The sequence below is a fragment of the Rhipicephalus microplus genome, chromosome X (assembly GCF_043290135.1).
Source record: "Rhipicephalus microplus isolate Deutch F79 chromosome X, USDA_Rmic, whole genome shotgun sequence".
Taxonomy (NCBI): Eukaryota; Metazoa; Arthropoda; class Arachnida; order Ixodida; family Ixodidae; genus Rhipicephalus; species Rhipicephalus microplus.
In genome coordinates, this window is record NC_134710.1 from 137,064,048 (window position 1) to 137,083,328 (window position 19,281).

The 19,281-nt window shown below is 44.1% G+C and overlaps 2 protein-coding genes across 4 annotated transcripts in view; one reads left to right on the forward strand and one right to left on the reverse strand.

Annotated features, from left to right (window-relative positions):
• The window catches only part of LOC119176865 (uncharacterized), a 118,750-nt gene extending 99,547 nt beyond the window's left edge, over positions 1–19,203 (forward strand). For both annotated transcript variants that reach the window (XM_075877811.1, XM_075877812.1), the window contains exons 3-7: positions 5,115–5,388; positions 6,112–6,282; positions 9,335–9,411; positions 10,555–10,664; positions 13,477–19,203. In XM_075877811.1, the coding sequence (XP_075733926.1) occupies positions 5,115–5,388; positions 6,112–6,282; positions 9,335–9,411; positions 10,555–10,664; positions 13,477–13,931 (1,087 nt within the window). In that variant the 3' untranslated portion in view covers positions 13,932–19,203. The remainder of the gene's footprint in view (positions 1–5,114; positions 5,389–6,111; positions 6,283–9,334; positions 9,412–10,554; positions 10,665–13,476) is intronic.
• Positions 1–19,281, reverse strand: part of PGAP5 (Per1-like protein PGAP5) — a 79,614-nt gene that overhangs the window by 6,097 nt on the left and 54,236 nt on the right. The gene's annotated exons all lie outside the window — the stretch shown is intronic.

Below are 19,281 nucleotides of genomic sequence, written 5' to 3' on the forward strand. Positions count from 1 at the left end.
GTGGCACGTGCCTCATCGACGCCGGTGCGCATGCGCGGAAGACCTACACAGAAAAGGGCTGTTATGGGATACGCTGAAGCACGGCCGGACTCGACTCCTTCTCCGTGCGGAAGGAGCGTCGAGTCCGGCCGTGGCTGAAGAAAGGCTTTATGGCTTAGTCCCGGAAAACAAAAAAAAATGTGCACAAACATTTCTCGTTCACTTTAGCCTGTATAATTACCGCGACAAATTTGCGAGCGTTTATGTGAGCGTGTTCAAATAAAAACCTGGCTGGCTCAAGAGTTCAATAACCAAAAACACAGTTACCGTTGTGGAGAGAAAGAAGTAAAACGTTTTTGAGTAGGTTGATAAGTCTTATCAACCTTGCATTAACTATAATAAAAAACACGCATATGTAGATATTTTTCAAAAATAATCTTCTTCGCTCTACAAGTTTCAAACAGTGTTTTTTCACTCTTCGTTGTGCATGTATTCCACACAGAAGATGTATTAATTGTAACGGTACTATTTGTATGTTACATCATTATGAACTTACGAGAACGACTAGTGATGAGCTTGGTCTCTCCGTGTTGAATATGTTCGATGTTGCTTGCCTCGTAAATTATGCAGTTAAAAAGAAAACTGAGTTTCTTTTCGGGCTACTCGATGATATATGTATGAAATATGAAATACTCAATGAAATCTAAAATATCATTTTAGATGCGAAGCAGCTCTTTGACTAGCCTTTGTAACGCTGTCCCTCCGTTCGCACCACGCTCCCCTGGCCGTAGGTGTTGGGACGGTGCCAAGACATGTTCCCTCACAGCGCGCCCGCGTCGACGTCTCTCTCTCTCTCTCTAGCCTGTCGCCGCGTGTCATCTCTCTCCCTTCACCCTCTCTACCGCTCACAACGTTCGAGTGCACATCGAGCGAACAGTCTTCCTGTGATCAACCACCACCTCGCATGCCTTTGCTTTTCGAACAAACGTTTACCCTAGTAAACGCAATACCAAGGTTGCGCTTCAGACCGTTCTTCCAGCACTCGCATCGACGCCTGTGTTTCAGCCTGGTCAACGCCGTGCGCACCGCTACTTCTTCGCATCCCATCAGGATTCCCTTCGGGGAGATGGTCCATAATTTCTTTTTTTAAGTGTGAATACACTTTATAAGCGACCCCAAACCATCCACCGCCGTCGGCGGCGTCCGCAGTCTTCTCTCTATCTTTAAAAGAAAGAGGACTTGGCGGGCCGCAGCGCGACGCTCTACCGAATAAGCCACGGACGCGACGCCGATATCGGTGTCAGTAACGCGCTTTATATCTTTAACGCCGCTGCGCGCGTCCCCCTCCCCCTTCGCTCGCTGCAGCTGCGCGCGCACCCCTCTCTCTCGCGCGCCCGCCTTCTCTCTCAGTCTCCCGTCGAGAGCGGGTCGTGCGATGGATGTCCCGGAGGCAACGCTACCATCAACAACGAATGCAGTACAACCGAATGCCAGCACTGCACCCGTCGTTGTAGGTGACGGTACCGCGGTGGTTTCGCCGACGTTGGAAGACAAGGCGGCGCTGCGAAGGGCTCGTGAGACCGAACGTAAGCGGGCGAAGCGTGCAGCGGATGCCGAACTGCGTGCTCGCGAGGCCGAGTGCAAGCGGGCGAAGCGTGCAGCGGATGCCGAACTGCGCGCTCGCGAGGCCGAGGACAAGCGGGCGAAGCGTGCAAAGGATGCCGAACTTCGCGCTCGCGAGGCCGAGGACAAGCGGGCGAAGCGTGCAGCGGATGGTGAACTGCGCGCTCGCGAGGCCGAGATGAGGCGTCAGCATCGAGCCGCGAACGCAGCCCAAGAAGCGGAACGACAACGCAAGCGTCAGGCGGAGAAGGGCGATGAAGGCCGGCGTCAAGACGCCGCTCGCAATCGTCAACGGCGAGTGGACGTTCCCGCATTCGCCAGTGAGTTAACGTAAACTCCCCAGTGGGATCAAATTGCGATTCCCAGGAACCATTACACCATAAAGGCACCATAATGTGATTAATAAATATAATAGTGCGAATTAATAAATACCCCTCATAGCATCACCCCGTGCAAATAAAAGTTTATCCAATCCAATCACCCCGTGCATTCGCACTTAACCATGTTCACCCCCTGGGAAATGCTTGGGAGTTTTTTTTTTTTTTCAGACTTGTGGCGATCTCGTGGAATTACCCGTTTGCGACAGTGGCGTAGCCTGCAGGGAGCACACCGGGCCCATGCCCCCCCCCCCCCCTAAAATGTTTTGTCGACATGGCATACTTGCCTGCCCGACCCCCACTTCAGCTCAAAGAGAGAGAGAGAAAAAAAACTTCTGCCTGAGCCCCTTCTTTGCGATAACCGTGGTTAGGAGAGTAACAATGGTTATGTCTGCCGTGTAGCTGCATATAACTGTTGTTAGCCGTAGTGTTCCGCGACAGCACTGTTAATGGGATTTAGTTGAAACATAGGGTAGCGAGACACCAATCGAGCCAACCAAAGTAGCAAGAAAAAAATAAAAAAGTTTTTTCTCAAAGAATAAAAATTCGGCGCTTAGCGCCTCATTTGCATTCTTTTTAGAGATTTTATTCCTGTCACGGGGTCACGCCTATTGTTCACGATGTGCAGAATTCCGTTTACGCAGGCTCCATTGATAGTGCAACTGTAGACCGGTTAAATTACCGGCTGTCTCCTGGATGAGCCAGGATTCCACAAAAAGCCGCTTGTAACTTCGGCTCCAAGTCTACGATGCCGAGATTGTCCAATTTGATGAGCTGGTCGTTCCGTACGCCCTGCTCAGCGAGTGTACTTCTTTTTCACTCGAACTTGCAGACGTCTGTTTCATGTTGCCGCAGGATCTCGAAGAAGTTCTTCGCTTTCCCCGCGTACAAAGCGTGACAATCAGCACTTGGTATGGAGTAAACCGGTCCATGCGCTGTCCCTTTGTGAAGCCTGTTTTTTGGGGTACAGAAAGGCACAGGGGCCAGCAATGCACCAGCTAGCTACAATCCCATTCCATGAAAAGCATGTCCCTATAGTTTGTAATGGCGGATTCCATAGCTTTTTTAAAGCTTTGTGTGGTGATGGCCCGAAATTCCCCACATTAAGTTGGGGCGTTTCAGGAATTTCTATCCACAATCAATTTCTACAAAAGAAAAAAAAAACAAGTGATTCCACCCTCGTTTTTTTGTTGTTGTTGTTGTTGTAACCTGCAGGTGAAGAGCTGCCCGACACCCCGACAAAAGAATTCATCGGGGTGAGCCCTGGGAAAATGGCACCTACACGATGAAAAAGTAACGATGAAAAGTTTCCCCCAGCGAAAAAAGAACATTTACCCTTTGTTTCGGCCCATTCGATAACCGTGAAGATGGGCATTGCAATGGTTTCCCTGGGGTCCACACTCCAGAATTTCTGTCCGCATCTCATGCAATCTAGTTTTAATGCACAATTGGACCATTTGAAGGTCGGCAGATTACCTAGCTCGATTCTGTATGTGGTTGGAAATGCCTTCTGCAGGAGGTAAAAAAGGCCCGGCTGAAGCACGAAAGGATAAAGAACGGCCGGAGGTGGTACCTTATATTCATAACGCTACACACAACATAAAAAAGGTGACGAGTCGGCATGGTGTACCGCTGGTGTTTGCCGCACCAAACAAACTGGCGAAGTTGTGCCCTCCCATCAATGAAAGCCACGCTCAACAGCCGAAAGACTGCAAAAAGAAGTATGCGCGGCCGTTCAAGAAGTGCGCCACTGGAGTGGTTTACGAAGAGCTATGTTGGCGACACGGGGCAATGCGTCAATGATCGAGCGAGGGAAGATGCTCTCACGGTAAAGAATAGGGACGGTGTGCATGCACTTTAGATTGGGATCTTGAGAAAAAGTAGAAGCAAGGTAACAGGGGAAATTTCGGAAGCCTATCACATAAAAAAATGGGGTATTAATTGTGCAAGCGAAACGTAACTGAACCTGCATGGGTCGGAAGCACGTTACGTAGAAAGCATGTGTTCGATAGCCTGATTAGGTAAGCGATGGCCCGAGCAAGTTGTGCATGTGTTTACAAGTGGGTTCCTGTTTTCTCAAGGAATAAACAGTTATAAGTGAGACCCCATCCTGTCTTATGTGTTTTCTTCTTCTGTGTGGTTGGGAATTTCGCGCAAAGTTGAGTGTTCAATTCAAAAAGTAACGAGTAATGCGACACCGCACGTTACAAAAAAATTGCACTGTAAGTACGTTACCCGTTACAGTTCTAAAATTGTAATGCGTACATTACTAAGTTACCCAAAAAAAGTAACGCGTTACCGTCAACACTGCATAATCGAGACACGTGATTAGTTAACGCGTGTATTAAGCACTGACTATATACTTCTATTTCATAATTACAACTTGTTCCTTGAAATTCCTATGTGCAATTAGTTATTTTTTAAGTTATTTACATATTTTAGCAATAGTTTGTGCGTAATACACGATATCTGTTGGTGCTTATGATTCTTTCCTCTCGGTTTCTTTTCTTTTTGTAAAACAGGCACCTGTGTTACAGCATTAAAAAAAAGAAAATGCACCCAATACAGAACGGAAGCTATACCAAGCTCTATAGGTTTTATGGTTTGCTAAGTTAACCATTATATGGCATAAATAAATTTCCCTAATGCGTGAAGATCCCAACTGACATGCCTTCTCACTCGCCAAATCTCAACGATGCCTCGCTATGTTAGCCGCAACTCGTCTTTTAGTTTTACTCAGGTCCCATAACCAGAGACAGATTTGATTCTTGGCACGCTCAATGCACCAAAAAATATATAGTTTTCCTAGGTTGCGCGAGAGAGCATTTCGGAAGTGATATATGGAGCACAAATGTATGTAAAGTCTAAATTTGGGGACTGATACGTCAGTCATGGGGTTTTCGGCTTGTGTCACGGGGGGTCCACTAAGCACTGACTGGGCGAAATTCATTTCATGGTCGAAAAGACCGTTAGTGAATTAACGAAGTTTAAGAAGTCGATAAAGACGTGAAGTGAGTATTCCCCACGACCACTGTGATATACGATATGTGTAAATAAATAAATAAATACCATTCTATGAATTACATAGTGCGGTCGATATTCGTGAATTCCGGCGCTCCCATGACTCTACTGCAGGCGGATGTTTCCTACGCTACGCGTCTCATTCAACGGCCTGCATCCTGACGGGCGCTACGTGGTTCTACTAGACATCGTTCCTGTGGACAACAAGCGGTACCGGTATGCGTATCACCGGTCTTCGTGGCTGGTGGCCGGCAAGGCGGACCCTCCATCGCCGGCGCGCCTCTACGCACATCCGGACTGTCCCTTCACGGGGGACCAGCTGCGCAAGCAGGTTGTCTCCTTCGAGAAGGTCAAGCTCACCAACAACGAGATGGACAAGCAGGGACACGTGAGTGGTCTCAAAGTATTTGCTAGTATGGTAGTTCTGCAGTGCTGTCGCATGATGGATGGCGGTCATATTTTTATTACATGGGTGAGGATATATAGAGCTCATGCGTTATAAGAGAAAACTGTAGTATGAGTGGCAGTATGGACGTGAGACGTAATTTCCAAAGCGTCATTGAGGATGGTAGCGTAGACAATTTACTGTCGGCAAGCTACCCGATTTTCCTTGGTGGCTCTTTGTGGCACCTCGAACGACACACTCGTGCGGATGTCTGTAGTCCCTCGAACAGCGCACACAACACCTACAAAAAGAGAGTCCCTTTTGCACGGTCACATAAATCACGCGAAGCGCAGAGCACGCACAAAAGTCTGGTGTCTCCCGAGCACAGCGCACACCTTCATACATCGCGCAAAGCGTTGAGTCAAATAAAACAGTCTAAATCATCACTGTAGCGCCAAGCAACGTGCTCATGCATGTCGAAATAAGTAGACGAATATCACGTGTTACAGATAGTAGCAGTAATAAGATGTGGCCACTGTGGACGAGGCCAAAGAAGAACGTCATCAAATGACGTCAGGCAACAACCTTGGCACAACCTCCTCGAAACATTGTGTCCTCACGGTTGCGACATAAAAGTCGAACGTGCACATTAAAAAAACATCTTTTGTCGTTTCTAAATTATTTTGCACTAGTTATAAACCGACAACAAATTCTTTTTCGTTGCAGATCGTGCTGAATTCGATGCACAAGTATCAGCCACGCATCCACTTGGTCAAACTGCGGCCAGACTGCTGCTCAAATCCACCCGTCATAACGGACCTCGAAGCCGAGCAATATCGCACTTATATCTTTCCTGAAACTGTTTTCACCGCGGTAACAGCATATCAAAATCAACTAGTGAGTTGCATCTTCCGTATCTTTTGCTGTGATTTGATATTGAAATGCTTTCTGTGCTAACAAGGGTTGTGCAAAGTGAAGCGATATATCTAATTTCGCGATTACTACGAAGTTCGTTATAAGTGGGATCTCTATGATAAAATTGGCCGCGATGAAATGGTAGGTACAATAGGCGTCTTTCGCAGCAATTCTTCCAAGCAATTAGCTCTAATTGGGAGAAAATTAGTAGCCTCACTGCTTTAGTCACTGATCTGTGTTCATACTTTTCCGTCTCCATTGTTTGTATTGTTTATGTCCTAATTAGAACTCCCGTTCACTCTATATAAGCTTCTATAGAATTAATACTGACACTGAAGTTTAGCGTAATCATTAATGCACATAAGCGTGGGACGTTTGTTCATTAAGCTGTCCCCCACTTTGTGTGCAACATATACCATGTTTATATTAAATTGGTTGTCCTTATTTTTTCAGATTCTAACGAGTTAACAGTTAATTGCAGCCATATTCTGAATTTGAGATGGTGTATTTGATTCTGTCACTTTCCTGCTCATGTACTGCACTTGCAGTATTAACTTTGCTCTTCGCAACTCCTAAAATTGTGCTTAGCTGAGATTGACAGTAGACGTAAATAGAAATGTTAAATATTCACATGGGGATTTTTCCCGAATCAGGTGCTTAAAGGGGTCCTAAACTCACTCAGTGTTCGGTGAAAAAAAGAAAAAAAAAAACGTCAGAAAGCAGGCGCTGCTGTCAGCAATTCTATTATTTCTTTTCTTCCCCCACTTTCTTTTTACATTGAGCCAAATTATATTTCACAGTCAAATCGAAGTAATCCTATTCCCCTAGCCTAGAAAACCTAAAGGTACTGACTTGCATTAACCACCGGCTTCTTGACCAATCCCCCTTAGTAGGTGAAAGTGACAAAAGAAAGGATCAAGCGAGCAAGCAAGCTCAGCCAAATCCTGCCCTCGTACGGTTCTTTAAGTGAGCGCAAAGCTACCAATTTCCAGAGCGCCTCGATGCCCGCTCCTCCGCTCAGAGAGAAGACATCTGCGGTGGCCGCCATCATCACTCCCTCTGTATACAGGTTTCGCTCTGGCGCGTAGTGGCCCACTAGCTCAACACGAATGGTTGTAGTCCTGAGGAACTCAACATCCAGGCAAAACATGCCGAAGAAAACCGGCACGTGAGTTTTACAGCTTGGCGAAGACGTTGAGGGCACCACAATGGCGGATAAAGGAGTACAAAAGGTGGCAGCACCCCGAGTAAGGGCCGCGCACATCGAGGCACCCTACTGATCTCTCGAGCACCCTCGTTTCATCACAAAGATCCGTTCACTATCTTCGCGGGGCCGCCAAACAAGATTTTTCTTCGTACAACAGATTGCTGCTGTTTGCCGATAGCTGATGTAAGCCATGAGCGGTGTTTGTGCTAAAATTATACACTAGAAACATTAATGCACACCGGAATAATTCCTGGATAGAGAGATCGCGTCTCATGACATGCGTGTGACGTAGCTTCTTACACCCTTCATCAAACCTCTCTGCGTAGCTTCCAGCTTACTCATTGGGAGGGGGATCTAAAGTGCTTGTAGGGGCCTCGCAACACTTTTTCAGCCTGGTCAGAAAACGCTATCAATCGGTAGTCAAGGCTCCAGAGAACGTGTGAGCTGAACATCATATGGCAGCACGCAGCCTAGATCCATCAGTTAGTTTTCTGAGTTACCTAGAAATCACTCGCTCTTCTCTCGCCAAAAGTTGCCATAAACCCAAATGACCGCGCCATAAACACGGAGTGGCTGGTTTCCGCGTCGTGAGCTGCACAGACACTGCGGCCGCAATGGAATGCCGCGACGTGCCACACTGAAAGAAAAATAAAAGAGAGCGCTTTCAAGGCCATGACGCGCGCCATCAGTGGTATAGCCATTCCGTAGCACACCGCCCCCCCCCCCCAGTAGGTAGATATATATATATATATATATATATATATATATAGAGAGAGAGAGAGAGAGAGAGATGAAATAGATGATCAGAGTTTCTTCCGACTACCGTAATAAAAGTTATAAACTTCGAGAATAGTGCAGTATAGGAAACAAAACAACAAAATATTTATTTAATCCTAACAGTTTCGGCTGGTGGACCAGCCTTCTTTGGAGGATGTAAGTGAAATGATACAAGTTCCCGTAACAGAGGGTCACCCTCACAGTTTAAAGACCCTCCAAAAAAAAAAAAAAAACATTGGTTTTAATAAATTCCCCTCTACATTCCTTGGCATTATTGTCTGTTAGATCTCATTAGTGTTGTGTCAAAACATGGAAAAACGAGCCCTTAGGTATACACTTCTTTCCCTTTATATATATATATATATATATATATATAGAGAGAGAGAGAGAGAGAGAGAGAAAGAGAGAAAGCATCGAACACGTTATTCGAAGGTCGCAGGTTTGGATCCTGCCCACGGCAAGTTATCTTTTCACCCACTTTTCTTTCTTCTCATTTACATTACAATTGGCCTAATAACTTCCCCTATACCTTCCTTAATATTATTGTCTGTTAGATCTCATTAATATTGTATAAACACGAAAACCGAGCCCTTAAGTATACACTTGTTTCCCTTATATATATATATATATATATATATATATATATATATATATATATATATATATATATATATATATATATATATATTATTCATTTATTTATTTATCATGACATGCAGAGCGAAAAATTACCATTCAAGAAGGTTCCCCACACCACAAAATAAATTCTGCCTACGCCCGCCCCTGCTTGTCATCACCTTAGAAGTGTGGCAGCTTGGGCTAGTTGGTAAGACATGACATGATGATAGTTATAGCACGAGAACAGAACGACGACACAGAGCATCATTCTGTTCTCGTGCTATAACTGTCATCTTGTAATCACCCTTCGCCTTCTTCCAGTGTGCTCGCTGGTATTAAAGAGTAAAAGAGCTTGAAGTGGGCGAAAAATCCTTGTGCCTCCACTTATATAATTTATGGATTCTTAATTACCGGGTATTCTCTTTTTTTCAGATAACCAAACTTAAAATAGACAGCAATCCATTCGCCAAGGGCTTTAGAGATTCTTCAAGGCTAACGGATCTAGAAGGGTGAGTCACACGAAAAAATAACTGCGCTTGAGTTCCCCTCCACCTCTCCGACACTTCCCTGACTGCTATGATGTTTCTCCTTTGAGGACAGTGTTTTCCCTCCTGTCTTTATTGTTTTCCCAGCCCTCGTTCTTCATTGAATATCTTGAGAACATGTTTCACCTGAGCTAGTTTTCAAAACTCTCCTACAACGAGGCACAAATCCAATATTTCAAATTTAAATGTGACGCCTGCCGCGCCGCACTCTTCTCCGCAATCTTTTTAGTTCGTGACAAGCTAACTCAGTACATGAAAAAAAAATGTTTAATCATTTAACTATTCATAAATCATTGGTATTGTACCATAATCAACATGGGGAATCAGTAGGTTTCAATATTGGGGTGTAATGTTGGAATAGAGAAAAAAAAGTAAAGATTAACGAAGCGTGCATGAAAATTGGAGCTCTTGTTGACACAAAATCATTAAGCTTGTTTGTGGTAAACTCCAGGGCAAAACTAGAAGACATTCAATTCCAACAAACTGCTGAAATCTTGGCCACTGCATCGATACTTCGCCAATATTTTGAGATACTCTTGGTATGGCCTTTATCTACAACAATTTTGCGTGGTTATGGTGCTCGACTACTGACCCGAAGGTAGCGAGATCGAATCCCGGCTGCGGCGGCCGCAATTCCATGAAGGCAAAAAGCTCGAAGCCAGAGCAATCGCAGTGCACGCTAAAGAACACCAGTTAGTCTAAATTACCCAAGCCCTCCACTACAGCGTCCCTCATAATCATATCGTGGTTTTGGGACGTGAAACTCCAGATATTGTAATTGCAACCTCTTAGTGATTTTCTCAGATATACAGTGCATGTGCGTGTCATGGTATCCCTTTCTTGTCCGCATGCACGGGGCCGCTTGTGGCATCATGTAAACACGTTGCTTGTGGTATCATGTAAACACGTTACGCCCAAGGGCAGTCTCAAAAATAAAAAAATAAAAAGAGGTAGGAAGAAAAAAAGATACACGTTCACCAGCAATGCATACCAGTGATCCCTTTTCGTTTAGGCAGACCACTGCTTTATTTTTACATGTTGCACAGTAGCTGGCCCCTCAGGATGAATTCAGTTCTAACTATTCTTTGCTTACCCCCCCGCCCTCAGGGAATCTGTGGAGACCTTACTTCGAGAGCATGCCTTTCGACACTCGCCCTTCAGGGCTTTCATGACTGGGGATTTACCACCAGAGCATCAATTCTTCGCCACCGCGGGTGGTACGTATTGCCCATTTGCCTACAACGTCAGCGTTTATAAATAAGAACTATGCGGTTGACGAACTTGTAGCTCTTAATTGTTTAACCTCACACTTGAAAATAAAAATTGTAACTATAAAGGCACCGCTACATATAAAGTCGAATCTCACTATTGGGAAGTAGCCTCGAGACCATAAATCAGTTCGCTGCATACGATAGTCATTGTAAGAGAAGAGATAAAAATGAGCTCTAACAAATCAATGATCTGGCTCACATGTAAATCCTAAATACACAAACAGGTTATTCTAGCAGAAGGTTTGAAAGGCGGGCTAGCTGGTATAGATTCATACTGAAATACAGTATTGACAGCGCAAGCTAACGGGACGCAAAAGGCTAATTTGTCTCTTCCTTTTGCATCCTGTTTGTTTGCGCTGCCAATATTTAAGCGTTATTCAAGGTTGAAAGCCCACTGTAAACGCCTCAGTCTTAAACTGTCTCCTTGTGGCATTTCAAGCTAAGAAGACCAGAACATGAGCATGTGAAATTACAACAAATTTGCGAGCTCCGTGAGCACTATATGTTTCTTGGTTATTTGCAGGCAATATCGAGGTTGCTCTAGCTTTTACCGTTTTGTTATAAAATGAGAAAATGTCACTGAAATGAAGCATTACCGATGCAAAGCCCGTACTTAGTTCCCTACAGCCATAATTTGGTATATCAGTGTCCGTTATAACGAGGGTCAGCTTCATATAAACTGCCACAATTAAAAAGAGAAAAAGAATAGACAAACAAGGCACACTGGAAAAATTTTCGTCAGTGTGAGTCCGGGTAAGTTCGGCCCAAGAAAGTTTTGGCTAGTCTGAGTCCGAGTCGAAAGCGCCAGATATATTGAGTGAGCCTGAGTGAGTTCCACTTTCTTCTGCCGACTTCTATACTCTTCAGCATTACTATCAGCCTTACTTACGCAGACTCACATCTTATGTTATCATTTTGTTGTAGAAGTGAAGCAAGTATTTTTGGCGTCGGAGAAACTTTCTCGGGGGGGCGCACAATGCCCCGAGTCCCGACTGGCACCCGGTGAGGGCTATTCCTCACCCCTCTCGCTCTGTTATGGGCCGCTCTCAAGGTGGTTTTGGCGGCTTACACCAGGAATGCTTTTCTTTTTTTTTTGAAAGGGACACGCTCAAAGCATCCACATCATGTCACAACTTTACCACCTGAGGGTCCCCCTTTTTCAAAACAGCACGTTCAGCATCACTGAATCTTAAGGACACGTAGTCTCAAGCACTGCCCTGCTGGAGGGCACTAGACAGGCGCGTGTTTCGAACTGATGCAAAGTCCTTCTGAATTAACGAGGCTAGCATAAATTATACAATGCGTTAGAAAATTTACTGTTCAATTTCGGCATTACCACACACAAAGCTACAAATCACTGTAAAAAAGTCGCAAACAAAACAATTTTTTTCGTATTGAAGAACTACCATTTCACAATATCAAGATCATCACGCTTGCCGCGCGAGGATGATTGGTAAGCAAGAAAACGCGCAAAAAGAAAATACTGGTAGCAGCACTACCTTGAAATTTCCGCACCGATCACCATGACGTCATATATTCTTACTGTGTCCCCTTGGGCTTACATAATTTCTGATCACTAAAAAGGAAGCACAATGTTCCTTAAAGGCGCCAGAGATATACCATATCAAGTTTCAAGACAATTCCTTGAGCAACTGTCGCCAAGATGCAGAAAAATACTTTTAAATGAGGGACGTCATGCGCGAAGATTTTGGTGCGAAATTTAAAAATGAATTATTTACCTTGATTTTTTGTCCTACTAAACTTGTAAAAGGAAAATTAACGTAATTAGAATTTTCAGAATAGAGTATATCAATCTTAAATCAATTCATCATTTAACTCTAGTCGCTTTAAGCAACACCTCCTCTATTTTATCAATGCCAGCCAGATGCGCCCGATCCAGCTGTTCATCACCCTCTCCTCTAGCCCATCCCACTCTCTCCCATCGCCTAGCCTTCGGGTGTGTTCTGCGGTCATGGGGGAGAGTAGCCCGTCATGCAGTGCCTCATGACGGAACTCATATCAAGTAATTTTTTATTCAATTGTGTACAGATCGGTGGGGCGGCGTCTAGCAGTTCTTGTGTTCACAATATTGGCAGTCACGCTGGCTCTGTGAAATTAGGGTGTTTAGCAATAGCGTGTCGCCGTTGGTGGCGCTATGCGAGCAACCAATGGGGAAGCCGCGTCACTGCAACGTTTCTGCATGCGCTGCTCTGTGACGCGGCGGCGGCATTGTCTCGAGCCAGAAAGAAGCAGCATGAAGGAGCGAATCTGACAGACATGTGATATTGGTGTGGGAAACACGTCTATGGCATTTTCGGGAACAAGTGCTCGGACGCAAATGTGATGTGAGCAACGCGGCCTAAAGCCTCCCAAGATCAAGGGGCTTTAGCGTGACCTAAAGTTTAAGGTGCTTTAGTGCGACCCCTCATATAGCGCCACAACATGACCACTCCCTGAATTAAGGCAGACTGACGGCTCCCATTAAGAAGCGCGTGTTTACGCTGGAATTGAAATAAAGGAGGCGTTGCTTTAAGTCTCCCAGCACGTGCGCTGTCAAGCTGGGAGACGACCGGAGCTAGGCAATTTTTGTACCCTGGTTTCTTCTACTTCAGTAAAATACCCGTGGTTTATTTAGCCAGCATTACATTAAATATAGAAAGTCCATCTGTAAGACGTGAGCCACTGTAGAATTATGTAGCCGCTTGAGCTAGTAAACAGGGCTCCGTATCACGTGGTGCTCAGTGTGCGTGCTTTGCAGCCTTGGGACGGCTGCCAACGGGAAGCGAGCTCCTGTTGCTGGCCAATGGCGCGTCCCCCTGGAAAGTACCTACTGTGCCCATGGCCATGGCTGACTTGACAGCACTTATGAGCGCCCAGCAGCAGCAGATGCACTCAATACCTGGCCTCTACCTGGGCTTCCCGCGCACGCTGTTCCCTCCCTTTGCGGTAGCTGGTACAGCAGCGGCAGCGCCCGTGCCGCCAGCGCGTTCCCCGTGCCCACCACCACCAACGTCGCCGACAGCAGCAGGTCGTGCGGCCCCCAGTGCCAGCTCACCTGGACCGCCACTGTACCCACCACGCGCCACCGCGGCGGCCGCCGCCTATCCTGGCCTCAAGTTCCACCCCTACTTCCATCCGAGGCTCCTCAGCGCCTCCGCGGGACCGCGGGAAGGCAGCCCGGTCGAATACGACACAGCCGCACCACAAGTGTGAATGCTGCTGTGACAGCAATTCAGTGTGCCTGGTGTGCGCCAATACGTGGGCAGTGCAATCAACTAACAGTTCCGCATTTGTACAGTTGAGGGACTACGAACTCCTGAACTGCATATTGCCCTTGACGATGGTACAATGTCGGAAGCGTCTACTAGTTAGCAGGTCAGCGAGTCGCTATGCTGCGATGCCGAATCTGCACCACTTCTGAGAATGTTGATATCGATAATCTGGCCTCCTCATGTATGGAATGAGCTGGATTTTCTCACTGTCACTTGTGCGCAAAGCCCATTGTCTACTCTGCACAAAATAATGGCGTGTTTGTATGCCATGGCTCTTGGCAGCTTGGCACTGTCATTACGGGTGGACTATAATCATCAGCTCATGTGGCACTTAGATTGCACTTTGTGATGACAAAAGTTTTTCCTTTTCTTAATCAACTCACACTTTACTGCTGTGGCCAATGTGAGATATTACTGCACCTTCTAACAAGCGTTGAAAGTTGGGCGAGTTGGTACGGGAACATCTTCAGAATAAACTGCGCAACGAGATGGCACACAAAGAAATGACAAAAATGAGTGCTCTTTCTTTGTGCCCCATCCTGCTGTAGAGTTTATTCTGACAATGTTCCTGCATATTCTATCTGAAAACACAGATGCATTGCTCTCAAGTCTATTTCCAAGTTTCGACCTTTTGCATGCACAGTCAATATACATTTCCGGTCATGGCTGTCGTGCATTACCTTACCTCTTCAAAAGTTGTGAATTTTACATAAATGAGATCAGGACAGCTGCGCCAGCATCTTGATATTTATTCCAGTGAACATTTTTGCACCTCACCTGCTGATGCATAGGAGGCAGTATTGAATACACTTGACTTGTATTATCAGTATTTCACTTTTGCATTCTTATATGTTGATAGTGACGACAATGAAGTCAGATATTTACAAGACGTATGACATAACCTTCAAAAAGCATCAACTCTTTGAATCTTATCTTTTCCTTACGTACCTGGCTTTTACTAGGTGAAGATGTCAAAACTCCCTATATGTTTATATTATAGCCCAGCGACCACCCTTTCGACCCTAGTTTACATTAGCAATGAATGGAGGCTTACATATCAGCTAGTTTTCATTTAATCGTTAAGATATTTTAATGAAAACTACAGTATATACAATATCTTTTAAACATAGCAAATTCTGATTCCTTGCATGTGATACATCTGGTATTGCCAAATACATTCCTCACAGCAGTAAATGCTTCTACAAGCAATGCAGTGGAGTGAAGGTTTCTTTCTACATAGCTTGCCTCTGCGAAGTTTGTATCTCCAGAGGCAGGTCTCAACACATATTGCTGCTACAATTGTCGACCACTACTTCTGGTCCACACTGATTCGCATGTACAGTCTGTCTCACGCTTACGGGAAATCTCAGAGCGCATGGCACATGGTGCGGCCAGCGCTGCAGTCACTACGCTCCTCAAATTCCCATTCACGCGCGAGGTGCTGTAGGTGCACAACTGAAACGCTGGCCACACCGTGATTCATGTGTTCAGAGATTTCCCATAAGTGTGAGACACTGCGCTTTCCACTGCATGCAAGTGTTCACATACAAACATTCACCATCATAAATCAAAGTGAGAACAGCATAGATGATGAGGAGGGCTGGACCTAGAGACCCAAATGATGCTGTATTTTTCTTTCAGCATACAAGCTCACGTAATTTGGCTTTGGCAGTGTCCTCACCTCACTTGTGTGCCACCAACAATCTAGTTTACTTTTATTATTGTTCATAAAATCAGCATTTCATGGAGCGTTGCACAAAAAAATTCTATATTATACAGTCACGGTCACGTAAATCTTAAATGCGTGACCCGTGGGGCAGGAACCTCTACAGCAACTACTAAAGTGCTTCCGATTAACAAAAGCTAAATTTTGAGATTGATTTTACCTCACTAAATCTGCAACTGGACCTCTCACCCAATCAGGAATGAGGAGGCATTCCCATGATGTGCCACAAATCTGATTGCGAACGACACAGGTGGAATAAGAGGGTTGTGCGAAGATGAGCAACTTGAGATGAGCATGCCCTTCAGCTTTCACTCTGCCATGTGGATGGCTGCTGTTCTTGATTAGACACAAACACATTAACTGAAGTCTGGTGTTTCACATGCGAAAGCGGCAATATGACTAAGAGCTGCGCCATCGTAAGAGACTAAAATAATTCTGAGCACCTAGGCTTCCAGCAACACTTAAGAGAAATATGAAGTCAGTTTTAACTGATCAATCAATCTTTCAATTTATACTGTAATTATTTTCTCAATCACAGGTTTATTAGGAGAGGACATGAAAATTAATGTTTCATTTCAGGCTGAAACTACAGTGCCAGCATGTCATTATGATGTCAAAAATTTCAAACCAAGCTTTATTACTATGTCCACACTGGCTCAGTAAAAGCTTCTGACATTTACCATGCAAAGTGTCTGTCCCAGAACACAATGCAATCAGTTTTTGTCAATACAGTATTGTAGACTCCACTGGATGCCCTCAAAATCTAACATCGCCAGAGTCACCATCAGCTGCTCCTTCTTATGCCCTTTCCTGTTTGCCAACCATCTTTTAATGGCGATGGTGACATTTTTGGTAGCCTATAAAGGTAACTTATTATTACAAACCAGGTCACTTTTTTTCTCTTAAATGACCCTTTAATGTACACCTAAATCCTGAGTACAGAAGTGTTTTTGCATTTTTCAGTCATAAAAATGTGACTGTCAATGACCAGGATTGAAACCATGACCTTGAGCTCAGCAGCACATAGCCATTAATGTACCTTGGTGGGGAGTCAATAAGTTGCAACAGATTTGCAAGAATTATAAAGCTTAAGAATTGATTTTAAGGTTAGAACTCTCTTAGCCCCCATCATGTTAGTAACCTTTACCCACATCTTATTGCAACAGGTACATAATGCTTGAAAACACAAGAAGGCAAACTCAAGTTGGGTGCTCGTGCTGTGTCCCACTTTTTTTTTTGTCATATTTTCAAGCACTTCATACCTGTTATTATGCTTGACCAACAAAGGTGAACATCAACCCTTCACCTTTGTTTTGTCAATTCGAAATTCTCACATAGAAAATTAGGAAAACATGAAATTAAGCTATCCAAATGTTACTTTAGGTGCACTCGTATGAAACAAAAAGGATTGTTTAACTGAAACAGTAAGTCTAAGCAGCTATTATGAACCTTTACCCCTATCAAGGTCTTGCAAAGAGTAAGTTTCTACAGCTGAGCTTGCAAGGTAAAAATTAAGCTCCATTTCGAAAAGCTGCCAAGTGCTGGTGGTACCCAATGTGGCCTTAAAAGTTCTTATGAGAAGGCATCTTTGGCACATACAAGTCTTTCTTATTCGTTGTTGCTGTTTTCACAGAAAATTGCACAAAAATCAATTTCGAAGAAAAACCGTCCACTTGGCAGCAATGTACTAATGGCATTAGTATACGTTGCATTCTTATAAACTGTTTAAAAACTTTATGGCATTCCTTCAACTATCTTTAACTCATTGTATGATGACATAACCTTACTTCTTTGTGACTGAGTAGGTGCGACTGGTATGTTGGGTCACAGTCGATTAGGTTTTAAAATATCAAACTACCCACTCTCAACAATTATTTATTTGCCTTAACAAACCATGTACGGCAAAAAAAAAAAAAAACCAGAAGCGATATAAGGCAGAGAGAACCTTACTTCTTGCTCCATGAAGCGTGCTGCAGTATAATTGAAACACTCTGACCAAAAAGCAGTACGAATCACATTTCAGCTTAACCCACATTGCACCAACGGCAAAAAAACTAGCTTAAGCAGTGAACATTCCAGCTATTAAACATATTAAAGTAGCCCTTTTTACGTTTGCTAGCTGTCAAGCTTAATATATTATTCAGCATACACAGTCTTTCTTTTCACTAGTCAACGTCGTATGCTGGATTAAAGAGAACCTCTCAAAAATGCTGTTCCAGCATGCATCCACACGTTATCACTAGTGATCCAATAATGTTTGTTATATTCCATTGCACTGACACATTGCTGGATACCATGAAAAGCCATAATGGCTGGCGTTAGCTGTAAGGGTACAAAAAAAGCACCCCAGAAAAATCAAAATGCCTATTTATTGCACAATATACAGATACTACGATCACAGTGTGCCAGAAAAAAGTGTGTTTTCTCTCAGTAAGCTGTACTTAAGCATGATAAGTGATGGCTATCAGATATAAAATGAAAAAAAAAAAAAATGGCTATCACAATTAAAGGTGCACTTGCCCATCATCCACAGGGCTTCTCTTTTTGGTGTGTGGACTAATAAAAGTCTAAGTCTACTGATAGCAGGGAGTCAATCACTGCCTTCAATCGCTGGCTATGAGTGCATCATTTATCCCACATAGGACACCGTCGAGAAGGGAAACCAAGAATTGATTTATCACTAAGGCAGTGTCTATGAGTGCAAATGTGTGCGTGAGGAGCAGCTCTCTCAGCACCTGCAGAAGTAATGTGATGTACACACGTAGGTGCAAGTAGTATTTAAGCACTACGATGTTAACGATAGCACACAACATAAAGTACATAAGATGCTGGGTCTGTTGTGAAAGAAGCGTTTGCTCAAGTCCCTACGACCACCATGCTCCGATTGCACTATGGTACATTATCTTGTGGTCTGTTTCGTACAATGTTGCATTCTATAACAATTCTTTCTGCCCATACGCAAAAGAGAGAAATAAGGAATGAAGAGACGCTCTAATCATTTAGTTGATGCATGACAGAACTTCTGTTGTTTAATGCACTATTAGAAGAAACAGACAATTTATGATATGGTGCCTTTTGTTACTGCAGCATGGTCGACGCAGAGCCTTCAACAAACAGAATTCTTCCAAGTTTTCAAATTACTACGCATGGCCTAGTATAAGAAAAGAAAAATACACAAAATTGAAATGACTGTGTTCTGTACATACTTTCTTTTTAATTAATTATTGACGGGGTCATGCGGTGATATTGGAACAAAAAATGTCCTTTTGCCGCAACCCAGTCAGCGACAATGGATGCATTTGTAAAATATATATTTTGTGAATAGTGTTCGTAGATATGCCGTCTTTTCCAATTATGAATATATGCGGAAATTTCAGGCATGCAGTCTGTTTATCATGTCAAGATCTAAGCATTTTCTAGGCACCTGTTGACAACATGGAGCAGAAACACTGTGACATAAAACCAATAAACGTGTACTATTTCTCAATGCGTGCATTCATTACCTCATTCTTGTCAGACATGCATGACGCATGCGCACACAATGACGTCACCTGCATGTTGATAC